The sequence below is a fragment of the Aythya fuligula genome, chromosome 15 (assembly GCF_009819795.1).
Source record: "Aythya fuligula isolate bAytFul2 chromosome 15, bAytFul2.pri, whole genome shotgun sequence".
Lineage (NCBI taxonomy): Eukaryota > Metazoa > Chordata > Aves > Anseriformes > Anatidae > Aythya > Aythya fuligula.
The window spans coordinates 17,693,506-17,709,777 of record NC_045573.1 but is presented as its reverse complement, the minus strand read 5'-3'; the positions used below and the strand labels follow the sequence as shown (position 1 = coordinate 17,709,777).

At 38.0% G+C, this 16,272-nt stretch overlaps 1 protein-coding gene across 9 annotated transcripts in view; it reads left to right on the top strand.

Moving 5' to 3' along the window:
- MRTFB (myocardin related transcription factor B) overlaps positions 1-16,272 on the top strand; it is an 86,550-nt gene that overhangs the window by 20,462 nt on the left and 49,816 nt on the right. For 7 of the 9 annotated variants that reach the window (XM_032197317.1, XM_032197320.1, XM_032197322.1 and 4 more), the window contains one exon: positions 4,373-4,590. In XM_032197317.1, the coding sequence (XP_032053208.1) occupies positions 4,437-4,590 (154 nt within the window). In that variant the 5' untranslated portion in view covers positions 4,373-4,436. The remainder of the gene's footprint in view (positions 1-4,372; positions 4,591-16,272) is intronic. The other 2 variants (XM_032197318.1, XM_032197316.1) reach the window with 1 other exon arrangement.

The following is a 16,272-nucleotide window of genomic DNA, read 5'->3' as shown; positions in this document are numbered from 1 at the left end:
TATGTCTAGGCCTGCCTAAAGTCAATGGTTACGTAGATAATGTTACCATCTGTAAATGCAGACGACAAATATGAAATGCTTCAAGACTGAGGAGGGTTCAAATAAACGAGAAAGGGGAGGCAAGTGTATTTTCTTTGACTGTAACGGTATTACAATTGTAATTGTATTATGGTATGATACATTAAACTGTAAATCAGGTAAGAGTTTCTCACATCTGCACGTGATGTCTGGATAAAGTATTCATTGGTCAGGGCTTAATTTTAATCAAGGTAAACTGTTTTCTCCTCCTGTTTTTGCATTTCAGTTGCTGATCACCAAGCAGTGGTATTAGAAATGTTAGAAGCCTTAGAATGTAGTTTGGGTTTTGCTCTAGTGTTAGAACACTACTTGGGAATATACCTGGACTTCTAACAGCCAAAAAGTGAATGATCTTACAGCACCCTTACAGCAAAAGTTGAAAGAGGACCTTCTGCGTGTAATGGTGTGTTGTGACCTCACCCAGCGCTGTCGGTCAGCGCCGAGAGCAGCATGAGGAAACAATATCTTCCTGCATGTGCTGTGTTACTTCAGGGAGTGTTTGCTGTTGCACGCTACAGCCTCTTTTGGTTTTGTTTCATAGCATCCTGTTGCTGTGAAATTTTGTACTGTTAAAGGATGGTACACCAATAAATAGTTGATGTTTAGGCTTAGTGTTTATTTAATTATTTTTTTAAATTTACTTTTAGTGGTTAAAATGGTGCTTATTCTTTGCTAAGGTTTTCCCAAAGTTTTAAGGCAAGAAATCTGCAATATCTGAGGCTTTGCTTAACTTTCAGATTAAGGTTAGAGTTCTGAATTGGAGAACTTTGTTTTTAGAAGCTTCCTAATAACCTAACCGAGTTTGGATACTGTATGAAACCATAGCAATAACTCAGATTTGAGATGCACAAACAGCAGTATTGTCCCGTGTTACAGCAAAGGGACAATAGGGCAGACCCGGGAAACTACAGGCCTGTCAGTTTGACCTCAGTGCCAGGAAAGCTCATGGAGCAGATCCTCCTGAGAGTCATCACGCAGCACTTGAAGGGGAAGCAGGCGATCAGGCCCAGTCAGCATGGCTTTATGAAAGGCAGGTCATGCCTGACGAACCTGATCTCCTTCTATGACAGAGTGACGCGCTGGGTGGATGAGGGAAAGGCTGTGGATGTGGTCTACCTTGACTTCAGCAAGGCTTTTGACACTGTTTCCCACAGCATTCTCCTCAAGAAACTGGCTGCTCTTGGCTTGGACTGGCGCACGCTTCGTTGGGTTAGAAACTGGCTGGATAGCCGGGCCCAAAGAGTCGTGGTGAATGGAGCCAAGTCCAGTTGGAGGCCAGTCACTAGTGGCGTCCCCCAGGGCTCGGTGCTGGGGCCGGTCCTCTTTAATATCTTCATCAATGATCTGGACGAGGGCATCGAGTGCACCCTCAGTAAGTTCGCAGATGACACCAAGTTAGGTGCGTGTGTCGATCTGCTTGAGGGTAGGAAAGCTCTGCAGGAGGATCTGGATAGGCTGCACCGATGGGCTGAGGTCAACTGCATGAAGTTTAACAAGGCCAAGTGCCGGGTCCTGCACCTGGGGCGCAATAACCCCAAGCAGAGCTACAGACTGGGAGAGGAATGGTTGGAAAGCTGCCAGGCAGAGAAGGACCTGGGAGTGATGGTTGATAGTCGGCTGAATATGAGCCAGCAGTGTGCTCAGGTGGCCAAGAAGGCCAACGGCATCCTGGCTTGTATCAGGAACAGTGTGACCAGCAGGGCTAGGGAGGTGATCGTCCCCCTGTACTCAGCTCTGGTGAGGCCGCACCTCGAGTACTGTGTTCAGTTTTGGGCCCCTCGCTACAAGAAGGACACCGAGGTGCTTGAGCGGGTGCAGAGAAGGGCGACGAAGCTGGTGAGGGGCCTGGAGAACAAGTCCTACGAGGAGCGGCTGAGGGAGCTGGGCTTGTTCAGCCTGGAGAAGAGGAGGCTCAGGGGTGACCTTATTGCTCTTTTTAGGTACCTCAAGGGAGGCTGTAGCGAGGTGGGGGTTGGCCTGTTCTCCCACATGCCTGGTGACAGGACGAGGGGGAATGGGTTTAAGTTGAGCCAGGGGAGTTTTAGGTTAGATGTTAGGAAGAACTTCTTCACTGAAAGGGTTGTGAGGCACTGGAACAGGCTGCCCAGGGAAGTGGTGGAGTCACCATCTCTGGAAGTCTTCAAAAGACGCTTAGATGTAGAGCTTAGGGATATGGTTTAGTGGAGGGCTGTTAGCGTTAGGTTGGAGGTTGGACTCGATGACCTTGAGGTCTCTTCCAACCTAGGAAATTCTGTGATTCTGTGATTCTGTGAAAGCAGCAGGAAACAGCAGTCATAGGTAGCAGCAGAAGTTGCTTTCAAAGAGGGGGATGCAGAGGGAGAATTCTCAGTGAGGTTCCTTGAAGGTGGTGGAATTTCATTTTCAGAACTTACCAAGACAAGGTATACTGAGCAGCTGGTAGCCCCTACTCTGGGGCAGGGTGACCTCCAAAAGGGCTGTTCTCACCTGATTCAGTCAGGTTCAAAATGTTTTTTGTGTAAGAAGTCGCTTGGAGTTACTATGCAGTGCAATGAGGGATATCATTTGACATGGGTTGTAGTTCAGGCCTGCCTTGTGCTCAGTTGGATCAGGATAACTGAGCCACATTTATACACAATCCTGGAACTAAAATTAACGAAAACTAATTTATCTGCATGTTGTAGAAGTGATAAAAGTTATATCGGCTTAACTTAAAGCAAGATATTTAGTTATCTGTCATGGGGAATAGAGTCAAAAGTTAACATGCAGCATATAACAGATGTTAAACCTTTAATACAAGGTGTTTTATTATTTTTCATATGGATTTAAATTAGTGAATACAGCTAATGTGGTTTGATCTCTTTGAAAAGTGACTCCAATGTGTAACTCATAGCCAATACACTGTGGATAAAATGCCGCGATTACAAGCAGATAAGCAGCTAAATTTTCACTTAAACTCTGTTCTGAAGAAACTTGCTTGGTTAATAATGTACTTAATTTGTATGTATGAGTGGGAGTTTGAGGAGAGTGTAATGTCAGTAAATCAAATGAGAGCTGGGTAAATTACTCTTCTAAAAAGCTAAGAACAAAGAAAAAATTTTGCATAACAGTAAGTTAATGTGTCTTCATTTAATGTGAAAGCACCAATTGGTAACTATGGAAAATAATGAGAAATATGCACTTAACCATCATAATTGTTCTACTGAAGTACATGTCAAGCAGTACTGATTATATTGCTTACTTTCAAATTGGTGTTTTCAGCAAAAAAGATTTTTATCCCTTTCTGTAGTATAGACCATTTTTTTTGTCATCTTTATTTTTTTTTAAATGTCACTTGATGTATTCTGGTTGTTGTCATTGAAATATGGATTGCATGTTAACGGCTTTTAAATGTACACCCCAACACATAAGGTATTTATACTGTGCAGACCTAAAGTTTGAAGTTTAAGGCTGAGTATGGGCAGCAGTGGTGTTTCTGAAGAAAAATAACTATAACTAAACAATTTAATAATAGTAAGACATTTTTTGGCTTTATGTATCCTCGTTAATTTTCCTTATTGTGTATTGCTTATGTTTCCAAGAATCCAGTGATGAACTTCTTTGAAGTCCATAGTGATTTTAATGAAGTTTTAATGATTTGATAGAGTTCTGTGAGCTAGGAAAAGCCTGTACCAGTAATCCGCGCTTCTGTATTTTCTCACTGAATGAATGATAGAAAGAAAATAAATAATAAATTAGGGTTTACATTCCAGTCTGTAGGTTATTTTACAATGAGTGGCTAGTATTAATTTGAAAAATTTCATGGCAACAACCCTTCCTTATTAGAGAGATTAAAGATTAACAAATCCTTATATGGCTCTTTGGTGGTATCAAGTCCTGAATTAATATCAAAGTTGATTATTAAACCTAAGGGAAGTTGTGGAGTGTTTAAGAAAATTAAAAGTTGTCTGTATGTTATATGTTAATTCAGCATTCCCTAACAAAAGCTACAGAAAAAAAAAAAAAGAAATGTCACTGACAAACTCTGTGTCACGTGCTAGAAGGTAGTGCATGGGACCTCCTGGACATCCATGCTGAAAGTTGGCATTGTAGGTCTTCTGTAAAGCTGGCAGAGAAACTGTCCTGCTTCTCAGAACCAAATGACTGTTAAATTGCATGTAAATATGTTGCTTAACTGCATTTTTGCAAACCTGTGCTCTATGTTGAAAAATTTTAGATAATGAATTTATCATTTTAAAGTAGAATTTTGTGTGCAGAGGAACTGACCAGAAGCCAGCAGTAACATGTCTACATGATTTTTTTTTTTCTTCATTAGTTTTTATCAACTGTAGTGTGATTGAGACCACTTGCTCTCCCTGTCTCCAGACCATTTTAACACAATGGATCACCTGGGGACAGCGGATGCTGAGGATGACTCTGGCTCCCTAACTCGGCTTGCTCCTAGTCCTCACAGCGAAGCAGTTGCACATGAGTTCAAGGAACTCTCCTTGCAGCCCAGTCAGTACTTACCTCCCCTCAACGAACGGAAGAATGGTGAGTGCAAAAGTGACTGTTTTCCTTTACTCTGGGGTGCTTAAATGTATGCAATGGGATTAATGCAGTTTGTTTGCTTTCTTCAAATAATGTTATTGACTGCCTTCACTTGCTTTTCCCAACCCGTGTTATGTAAAGTGCTACAGTGATTGCTTGCTATAAAATCTGTCCTGATTGGCTTCACCTGTCATGATCTTAAAACTCCAACTGGAGTACTTCGCTGAGGCATATAGAATAGAGAAATTTATATTTTTAAGCCACAGATAGTATATGAGATGTATTAATAGGATATTTTTGAAAGGAGTTGTGTTAATACTAGGCAAAAAGGGAAAATTACCAAGAACAGATTTTTCTGCAAAAAATAATACAGAATTGAAGTTTCATGTTGTATCCTAGAAAGCTTAATTCACCACATAGTTTAAGATTGAACAATGAAAGAAAAATAAGATTTACATTTCAGGAATCTTTCCAATATCTGTTCTCATTGTTGATGTTGGCATTGCAACTTAGAAAAAAGGCGTTTCCACTGTTACAGTAGGCACCAGGAAGAATTAGGTCTGAATCCAAATGTAGGCTCATTTGTATTTGGAAGAAGGCAGGAACCTTTTTTGTTGTGTTTGTTTTCTCAGACTAGTGTCTCATAATAATGAAGATATGTTTTGTAATATTTATAGTAAGTATTGGGAATGTTGAACATATGTAAATGCAGTAATTTTTTTAAATTAAATCAGTTTAACTACAGTAAGTTATTCATAAACTTAGTTGTAATGGTACAAGCATTAGTTCATAAGAAGGACGGCTATCTGAATATCCCCACAAAGCAGAAAAAAATGGGATACATGTTAGTGGGCTGCATGTATATCAAATAGCTAGGGACAGGTCCAAGTCATAGTATTCTCCATTTCAGAAAGGCACAGAATGGTGTCTGTGATCAAGATGCCTCTGTTTATGCAAGTCCGTGGTGCTTTGTGTGTGTACCCTCAGTACTCCAAGAAAGACAAATGTAATTAAGGGAAAATGCGACAGTGGAGAGACTTACACTTAGCTTAAATAAATGTGGAATAACTGCTACTTCGAATGCTTGAGCTTGTCTTTTACAATTGCTTCTTTATTTTTGTCTGTGTATGAAGATCATGAAATACAGAATACTGTGTTAACAAATGTATTAATAAAGTATTTTAAACTAAGGGATCTGCAGCTAATTTATTAATATTCTGATTCTGTATCTTTAAGAATTATTTTCTGTAAGAAAACAAATCTGTAACTTGGGAGACATTGCTTTTTGTTGTCTTATTATTTGATGTCCAACTGATAAACTGTTTTTCTGTACCAAAAGCTTGTTATAAGATAGCTCACAACCTTTTACCATTTTGTCAAGGAAGCACCACAAATACATGTTTAAAGAAAGCTATTCTATAATGAGACTAAACATGCCAACACTTAACTCATAAACCTAATTAAGAAGAGAATGGAGTGGGTTTATGCATTCCCTGTGTGTAATTATACCCCTGGGAAATTTGTTTATTTTTTTAAATTTTGTTGTTGAGTATTTCATTTTTAGTTCTTCCATATCAGACAGTTGTTTCTTTTCTTCTTATTGCTTAGGATCTTCTTATTAGTTCTTCTTATTACTTAAGATCCTTTGGGGCATTTGTCTGGAGTAAGTATCAGGCCTCCCACAAAGATTTTAATGTCCTCTCTGACAAAGTTTAATCATAGAAAGTTCATGTAATGGGCCATGGCCTCACATCATCTAGGTCTTTTTAGAAGACTAAGTCATCTGGTTCATAAATGTTTTCAAGACAATAGTAAACATAAGCGTATTGATTTTTAAAAAATAAAAAGTTCAAGAAATAGAACTGCAGAAGAGACAGAATTCATAATGTAGGAGCATTTTTTTTTTTGGAGGGTTACAGTCTGGTAGACACAATAAACAAGTGTTTGATGGGCACGAGTGCAATTTCCTATCCTTTTCGGTTTTATGGATCTTTCTAATACTGTTTAAGCATCCTGCCATAGAGTGCAGGATACTCTTTTTCTTTTTCAGGATTTACTCTTTCAGTAAATTCTGAAGTGTACTTAGAGGAGCATCCCAGTACTTTTCCTGTCCTTATGGGGAAGAGCGGACTATATCTGACTTTATACTGGTTGTATTCCTGGAAGAAATGTCTATTTTGTGTTCAGATTATTTTCTTAAAAGAACAGTTGGAGTTGTGGGCACTGTGATCCTCCAGAGCACCCAAACTGTTGCCCGCCTGTAATTTCAAATTTAGTCTCTTTGGTTCACAGGAGAATCCAGACTAAAATTCAGTAGAAATGGTGAAAGTCAATAGAAAAATCATAGAAATAAAATGTGAATTTGATGTATTCATACTAAAAGTAGCTTCAATACTTACTATCTATTTTGACAAGAAAATCCAAAACTGGATTTCTTCTGGAGTATTTTAACATGTCAGTATTTTATGAAGTCTGTAAGTATATGAGACTTCAGTACACAAAAATACAATGGCATTAAATAGAAAAATATGGAATATATAAGTTGGTTTTTTTGTTGTTGAATAATTGTATGCAGGAAGCATTATAATTACTGTGAGCTTTGGTAGTTATCCTTTAACCTTTGTTTACTTAAGGGAGACTTTTGGCAGTAGTCCAGTGGAAGGCTGAATTATTCTAGTATTGTTCTGCATAGTGTTAAGCTGACTTCCCCAAGTCAGTATAAAAACTGCATTTCAGGCTTTGTCATTGACACTACAAGTGTGTGAGGTCTATGGTTTGGTTTGGTTTTACATGGCGGCAATTACAGCAGGGTAACAGAAACATGCAATGAAATTGCAGGCAAGTGCCTGGTGAGTTTGAGATGTTACTACTTCATTCTTTTTTCTACAGTTTACTTCCCTTCCCCTGCCCAGTCTGTCTCCAGCAATCAATCATACAGCAAAACTAGCATTATGGTTCAGGTGAGCATAGCTCAATATTTTTTGTTTCAAAATCTCATGGTGCAGATTAACCTCCACTGGAACTGTCGTCCTTTGAATTGACAAAGAAACATTTACGTGCTCCACCAGCTCTGTTGAAGGGGTTGTATCTTCTAGTAGAGGACCAATGACAAGCAGCTGGGGGGAAAGAGCATCTTAAGCTTCTTCAGCCATTTACTAAATGCAGGAGTTTACTCCCTGAATAAAGACAGAAGGGTAGATTCTTTGGGGAGTGTGAGAGAGAGAGAAGAGCAGCAAAATATTCTTGTCCTCTCAAATTTAATTCATTCCATTACAAAAAGACTCTGAAAGAGAAATGCTAACTGATTAATGTTACATATTTTAATTGTAAGGCAAGTAATAGGAGTTTTCAAGCTGATTTGCTAGATAAAAGTTTTATTGCAGGGCTGAAATACTTTAACAGAGTCATCACTAAAGCAAACATTTACTTTAATTTGGGGGGATTAGAACAATAAACTGTTTATAAAACATTGTATGTATTGATGTGTAATAACTCAGTGTATGTGTTTGTGTGTAATAACAGAGAATCATCTTTCCAGGATGTTATATGGTGGTCTTCTAGACTGTTACAATTTTAAAGTTTCCCTTTTAATTTGACAAACTGTTTTCAGGTTGACAGCTGTGGGGAATACTGAATTGCTGATTAAATTTGTGTTTCTCATTAGTCTGCATCTATTTCTGGATAATTAGTCAATATGCACAATGCATTGATTGTGTAAACTTGTACTCAGTTGATTGCAGTGAGTTATCATGCCTGTTCTCTGGAAGCCAGTTCTTGTTCAACTTGTCAGAAAGCAGCGAAAGTTACGTTTTCAGTGCTCCTGATTTTCGTCCCTGGTGAGTGGATACTGAAGATGTACCTGTAATTCTGTCAGTCTTAACAGCAGCCACTGGCGTATAGCCCACAGCTGTGGCATGGTAGTTGGACTGCTCATGTAAATGGAGATTGGGAAGCAGAGTGCTGTAGTCTTAAGAGGCTCCTGGTTTGCATTCCTGTCTGCAGGATACTTGGTTGTGTACAGTTCACCTGTGCTTGAAGCTGGAAGGACTCATCTGTGTCAGGCTGCTATGTCCTTAGGAAGGCCAGCAGCTGGGGGAGGAGAAAAGTGACACGGATAAGGCTCTTTGGGAGCGGGAGGAAGAAAATTGATGACTAGGTGTTGTGTAGCTGGACTGCAGTGGAAGAAGAATTACAATAGTAGCAGGCAGGCAGCATGGCACAGCTGAAGTACTAGTCAGAACAATGTGCTGCCCACACACTGTACCGCACTTTCACAAGGTTCTGTCTGAGAGACAGGAGGTGGCAAAGGAGGGAAGGACAGGTTGTCTACTGCTAACAGCAGGAGGGTGGATGGGGATGGTGCTGTATGCAGCCTTCCAACCTGCTGTTCCAGAGCCAAAGGGTGGGAAGGGATTGCACATGTGGATACCATTAAAGAGAAGCAGCACTGCCAGAGCAAAGCCGTCTGCATGCTGAATTAGTACTTTCGCAGCACTGGTGAGCGTGCCATTTGGACTGGGAGAGGAAGGTGTGAAGGTCTTACTGTCAGGAGCTGTGCAATCGGAGTTGTTTGAAGGTTACCAGCAGAGTCAAAAGTTTCTAGCTTCTGCCTTTAATAGCAAATTCTCTTGGCTTTCCAGTGGCTTCCTAACCTATCCTATTCTGCCAGAATTGCCTTCACGTGACAATGGCTACTGGTTTCTGAAAGAGAGACAGCAAATTACTTTTGTGCAGTCATTATCTGCAGATGAGTGTTCAGTTATGTTCTTGTAAAATGAGTAATTGGTTGCATCCTATACAGGCCATTGACTGTCCTTTACCACTTCATCAGCCCACTTCAGCTCTTGGTCTTGGCTGTAAACAGGTTGTGCATGTGCACATGCTCTGTCCTTTGCATTGTGTGGCAAAAGAGTTCTGCCCCGTGTTGCTCATGGGTGTCTGCTTCTTGGAGTAGCTACATATAGGGTTGCATTTGGTTCTGTGTTGAACTGTCCAGTTTGTGCTGGAGGAGGGTAGAAGAGGTGGTGATGTGCCTACTGTGGCTCCCTGCTAGATCTTGTGCATTAATCTTTAATGGCCAGCAGCTGTTTTACAGGAGAATTGAGCTAATTTAGAAGAGATAAGAATGTTGGATGGTTTGTCAGGATAAAAACCTTGATGGACATTGAACATCTTTACATAAAAGGCAAGACTGGAAAAATCCCTATTAAAAGAAATCAGTCTTATGAAATTAGTGTCTTAGGCTGCATAAGAACAAGAGCATTCAGCAACCAAGACCTTAAGGTATTCAGTCAGATGAGAACGACAGCTTCCTATAGGGCCACTATAGTTCCTATAGGAATTGGGGGAACTGTAGTGAATTCCTGTGAAGATAATAAAAAATCCAAGTGGTGTGTATTGCGTAGTCCTAAAAGATCAGTGGAGCCAGCTGCAATACAGACAGTTCTCAAAATAACTAAATGAAATCTATATTACACTTAACCTAATGATATTGTTTAGATAAACTTGATGCACCAGGGGAAATTTTCCGGCATCTAAGAGTTGTGGGCATACTGTTTTTCCTGTTATCTCTTATCTTTCACTCCCTTGTTAAGTAGCATTGGTGTCATACATTCTTGGCATAGCTTTACGGCTTCTGAACAAATTCTTAATCCTCTCTGCACTTAATAGATTTCAAGCTGCAAATTTGATGCTAGGGAATCAGGTCAAATTTGGGATATTCTCCTTGTGTTCATCTACGTCAGTTTTTCCCACTTTAAGTTCTCTGATTAGGCATGTTTTTTTCTCTCCTAATGGTACAGAGTAGGCTACCATGCATAGAAGTTACTTTCTTGAGACAGTTTGGAGAGACAAAAGTAGAGAAAAATGAATAGTGGGAACAACAAATGGAAAAGTTAGTTCTGATTAAAGTAACAGAGTGGCACAGAAAATAATTGGAAATGTCACCTGAAATTAAAAGTTTCACAGTCACTAAGCTGTAAGCAATGAGATCTGGAAAACAGCATACAGATATGATTAACAGCAAAGCCCTCCTGCAAAGAAAGTAAACAACAACAAAAAATGAAGTGCATTATAAAAATACAAACTTAGATGAAATATACAATTCATGAAAGTACACTCTAGAGGTGTATGTATGTAATACCATAGGTTGTATGTGCATATGTGTATACTTCTGTATTTAGTATGTACCATATAGATGTATACAGTAAGTGATAAATGAAGAATGGTTGCCCAGGGAGGTTGTAGGATCTGTGAAAACCTGACTGGGCACAAGTCTGAGCAACCTGTTTCAGCTGACCCTGCTAGAACAGGAAGGTTGGATTAGATGATCTCAAGATCTCAGCTGTTCTGTGATTTCTCTCTCCTTTAAGTTTTAATAGTCCACGGAACATCCAGTATGAATATTCAACTAAAGAATCCATTGTAAGAACACATGATGTTGTAATTAATATATATTTGTATGTATGTTTGTTGTTTTGTTTTTTTTTTAAGACATGATGTCAGCAGAAAGAACAAATTACTTCGTGAGGATTCTTTTGCCTCCCCCCTCCCCCCATAAAATTTGAATGTTGTCTTATCTTGTTATAAGATGAGAGAGCAAAATGAGTAGGTACTGATTTCCCAGTAAGTCTGTCTTTGTCATTGGTACTGCCTGTTCCCACAATCCTAGCATTCCCAGGGCATCAGTCAGTGTCTACAAGGAACAATTTTCAAATATTAAAGCATGTGAAAAGACATACAGGCCAAAACTCAGAGCTCTCTAGGGACTGTGACCTCTTAAATGGAATATATTCTGACATTTTCACAGGCTACATGAAAGAATTCCAGCAGGGTCATTCCATTTGGTAAACTTCTAAACAAACAATCTGTCATTTTAGCTTGATTTATAGATTTTTATTTTAATTGTCTGCTTATTGTGAAGAGATTAAGATGGGAGACATGACCTGTGCCTGACTCAATTTAAGTCATCTGGTATATATGAAAAAAATCCTGTTAGAGAGCTTGGCATTTGACTGATTACAGGAGATATGGAAAGTATGCTTTCTTTTAAAGAGATCTCTTGATCAAACTGATGTATTCTGACTCTTTTTTTCCTGAAATTCCTTGTGGATAACTACATGCATAGCTAGAAATGAATGTTAATTTTAAATTCTACTGTACAATTATTTTAAATTGCTAGAACTAAATCCTAGCTGCCTATGTTATCATTGCAATGTTAGCTTGTGATACAGCCACTACAAGATGGTAAGGTGGTTCAAACAAACTGGTACGTGATGTGCAGAATTTATTACATGAGCCCTTAGCAAATCATAGATGGCATGGTGGGTGACTGAATACTGGCCTTAAAAAGTTATGTATGATATACTTTTATATAGGTATGTAAATTTATGTGCTGTTAAATGTGTATATGTCCAGTTAAAACTGCATATAAATAGTATTTATCTAAAAATAGTTATTTTTATGTATTTTTTACATATATACATTTTTATACATGTATTTATCTAGATGCAGATACATGGGTGCAAAATGGTGGGGAATCTTTCATTTAGACAGTGAACATTACCAAAGTTATTTTTTTTGTCCACTTCAAAATCTCGTGGTAGTGAAACAGCTTAAATGCCTACCTCTGCTCTTATTTATTTATTTATTTATTTATTTATTTATTTATTTGTCTAGAGTTTAAATTCATCTGTAGTGGGCTTTACATGTGATTGCAGAAGAATGAATTCCATATGATGTGATGACTTGGAATGTACTTTTAAAGCAGTTGTTGCTTAGTTATTTGTTTAACGAGGTTAAAGTTGCACACTGTTAGTGCTTGGCTCACCAGGCTATTGATGTAAAAAGGTACTAGGGCTATGCCGAGTGGCAGGCAGGCAGGCACTGTGGGGAGCCTGGTGTAGCTGCGATGTTTCTTCCTGTACCTTGTGATTTTGGAGAACCTCAAGCAGGCAATTCCTCTTTCTAAATAATGCTTTTTCTATAGGCTGAAGGTTGGCAGAGCACTTGGAAGTCTGTGTTGCAGGAGGATGGGAAGAAACAATACCACTTTCCTTAGATTAAAAGCAAATAAGCGTGTATGAAAACACTATGCAATACATTCTTATTAAATTAGATATTGCTTGGTTTTCATTTAACTGACAGAGATGTTCCATTCTGAAGCCTTTTATTCTTCATTTCACCCACTTATACGCAATATATGCAACTTAAATTGAAATTAAAAGGAGAGGTATTTCTACCCTCCGAATATAACGCAAATTCTAAGAAATATATTTTATATCAAAACAAAAAGCACCTCATGTATCTTTTACTTCAGCTTCCATTTCTGATCCACTGATGTTATTTGTACCCCAGTTTAAACCTGCAGTTGATAGATACAATGCACGTGGCTTATGATTGTCTTTTAGCTGTAAGAGATGGTTGTGTTTTGGTGTTTAATAGAAACCTGTGTTTTAGCCACAGTTTTGTTTCTAGCTCATTGTGGATTTTGTGTTATCCTCAGTGTGATCCAGCTATTTGTACTGCTGAAAATACTTCTTTGGAAACAGGTACTTGTTTAGATCAGAGAGGTTATACGCCCAACGTTTACTTTGGAAATGAGTAGTTCTCTTTCAGATATTACAAAATATTCTGTATTTAAGCAGAAAGATGAGATGAAAATTTAGCTATTTGAAAAGGGGTTTTGTCTATTGAAATGTCAGTACAGAAGAAGATCTGTGTTAGTACTCATTTAGCTTGAAGCTACCTTACTGCTGTTACTGAAATATGAGGATGGTCATTTGAAATGACACTTAAAAACAGTTGATAGTTTCACAACAAGTGGAGGTCCCCAATCTTACCTTCTTTTCCACTCCTTATTTGTTCAGTATATTTCTTTTATTGGCTCCTGTGTACATCCAGTTACAGGATTAGCCAATGCAACTGGTTAATGGCATAATTTCCTAGCAAGAAAATGAATGTGTTTTTGGTTTTGTTTTTTTGGCAGGCCAATTATTTGAATTGGGTTACTGTGAGATTAGACCAGAGCCAGTACAAAGGAGGCGAGAGGATTGTGTGGTTAGAGCTGGGAGTGGAACACAGACAGAGAAGAGGGAGAGGGAGAAATGGAGAGAAGTTGGAAACATCTCCTTTGGCAGTGGCAAAGGTGTAATTTGGCTTTAGAATGAAGCTACGCTTTTCCATTATTCTTGAAAGCTGGGTTACCACTTGCATATAGAACACAATAAATACTCCAAGGAGTAGTCACTTTAGGAGATGACAATGTAATGAAGAATTTTTTTTTTAAATCCATGCCATCTGCAATGATTTAAAAATCAAAAAGGGAAATGAAGGGGGAGTAGCATAGAGCAGTAACAGTTTGTGGTATGTCCATTCTGTAGACTAGCAGTGAGTTGTTTTTAGGACACAATACACTGGTCCTATATGAGTCGTTAGCTCTTTTGTACTCAAGAAGTTGGATATTGTCCTAGGTTATAATAATACAATAATACAAAATAATAAGGTTGAGCTGGACCTGTGGAAATCATCCAATTAGACTCTCCAATGTACATGTACACAAATCAACTTGATGCAAATTAAAACAGTGTGTTTTTTTTTGCTTAAAATACAGCATGTACAGGGAATAGTAGTAGTTCTTCCAAGCAAAACTGCTTCACTTTTTTTTGTTATTGCTCATATGATTCCCTGCGATACAAAGCTATCATGAAGTGTCCAGTTACCTTTTTCCTTCCAGTCATTCTTTCCCCTTCACTCTTTTCTATTGTTAGCAGATTATTCTTCTTTTGCCACCTTTGTGGCAAATTTGCCACTTTAACGTTTGTTCCCTCTAGTCCGCTCAAGCTTTCACAGTTTCTATTGTGCTGTATAAAACACAACACATAAGATGCGTATCCACGTAAGATGTTTTTCAGAGATAATCCATGCGTCTTTGCACTGAATTGTACCATGGAGATTCAGCCTGTGAATCTCTTTTTATTTACTCAGATTTCTTATTTACTTAGCCTCAAGGTTTCTCTATCCCTCTGTAAGCCAGGAATTTTCTGCACTAAATCCATGCCACTTGCAAGCACACAGGAAAAAATTGGTCTAGCTTCATCTGGATGTCTGCCCCTGCACTGACAGCCCCTATACTGACTGTACAACTATAAACATGACTTGCATCTGTACCTGATCTGGGGTTAGACTGTAGCCATAGGAATAGATTTTTTTTTAATGTATTGCTGTTGTGTGAATCTGGAGTCTACTGACATCCTCCAAAATGTCTCTCTCTGCAGTTGTGCAGGTTGAGTCTTTCTAATAAAATGAATGGGAAACCACTATCACCTTAATCACTTCTTAAATGTTCTTTGGTATACAGTAGGACTAAATAACATTTGGCAATTTCAAACAGATATATGACATTTCATTTGGTGGTTGTGTTATTCAGTGAATATTTAATAAAACAGCCTAATTATGTTTCATTTTTGTAACTTTTCATTGGTAAGACTAGTAAGTCTGTTTTGTAAGAAACAGCTGATATTGGAAAATAAATACTGACATTAGGAAGAGATAGTGGGTGAATCCTGCATTCTCTGAACTCTGAAATTTACTAGGATTTCAAAAAAAGTATTATTATCAAGTGGCACAGTCCTATATATATATTTATTTCATATTTAATGTGACCTCTTTCAAATAGAACTTTAAATTTGTGGATTCAGTTCATTTGTTCTGCTTATTTTTTTTTCCTCTGCTGTTTGAGGAGGTTCTTCTCTTATACAAGATAACTCTCCTGGAATCTTTAGCAGCTGTGGTATCGATACTTCTTGCTTAACAGATTCTATCGCAAAGTCTTAAAGTGAGAGGTACTCTATTAAAATTGCAGAAGACACTTAAATAGTTCTTCAAATGCTGTTCACCTAGGAAAATTAGTTGTGGTTTTTTTTTTTTTTTTTTTAAAGACTTTTCTGTCAAACTGTAGATCGGATTGGATTGTTTCTTTTCTTGAGAGCAGTGTGACTCACTCCTCTCAGGTAACATGGTATTACTAAAAATAACAAAACATACTTGTGGTAGAGAAGCAGAAAGACTCCACTTCTGCTTATGAAGTCTGTACTTTGCCATTGAATAAAATTTTAAATCCTGTAGTAAAGTGCCATTCAATATAAATAAAAATTGAAGGAAAGGGCTTTAAATTAAGAGATTTGATTGTCAGCTCAACTGTTTTCCAAGTCAGATTCCAATGGATCTGTGTCCAGCTTTACTTGCAGTAGTAGGGTCTTTCCTTTATTAACCTAATGCAAGAGACATTTTTCAAGTACTGGGCTTGGGTGATAGCACTGTGGAATAAGATAGCACTGCTCTTAAGGAAACCTTTTAGTTTTGGATTGGATGAAAAGTTAATATTTTAATATTAACATATTAATATTAATATTATTTTTAATATTTTAATATTTTTAAAATTCATTTTGTACTCAACTATTACTGAGGGCTAGCATTTCCTTTTTTCCCAAGGCAAAAAAAAGTACTTATTTGCATTCTAGAAAGAAACCTTTAGATTAACTACTGTTATATTTACAACTGCAAAATTGCAGCAGATTTAATTTAAATATTACAATTTAATTAAAATGTGTATAAACACAGAAGTGCTGTGAACAATCTTTAAAATATGCCTAATGATTTAAGTCCTAAAAGTAGAATTGAAAGAAA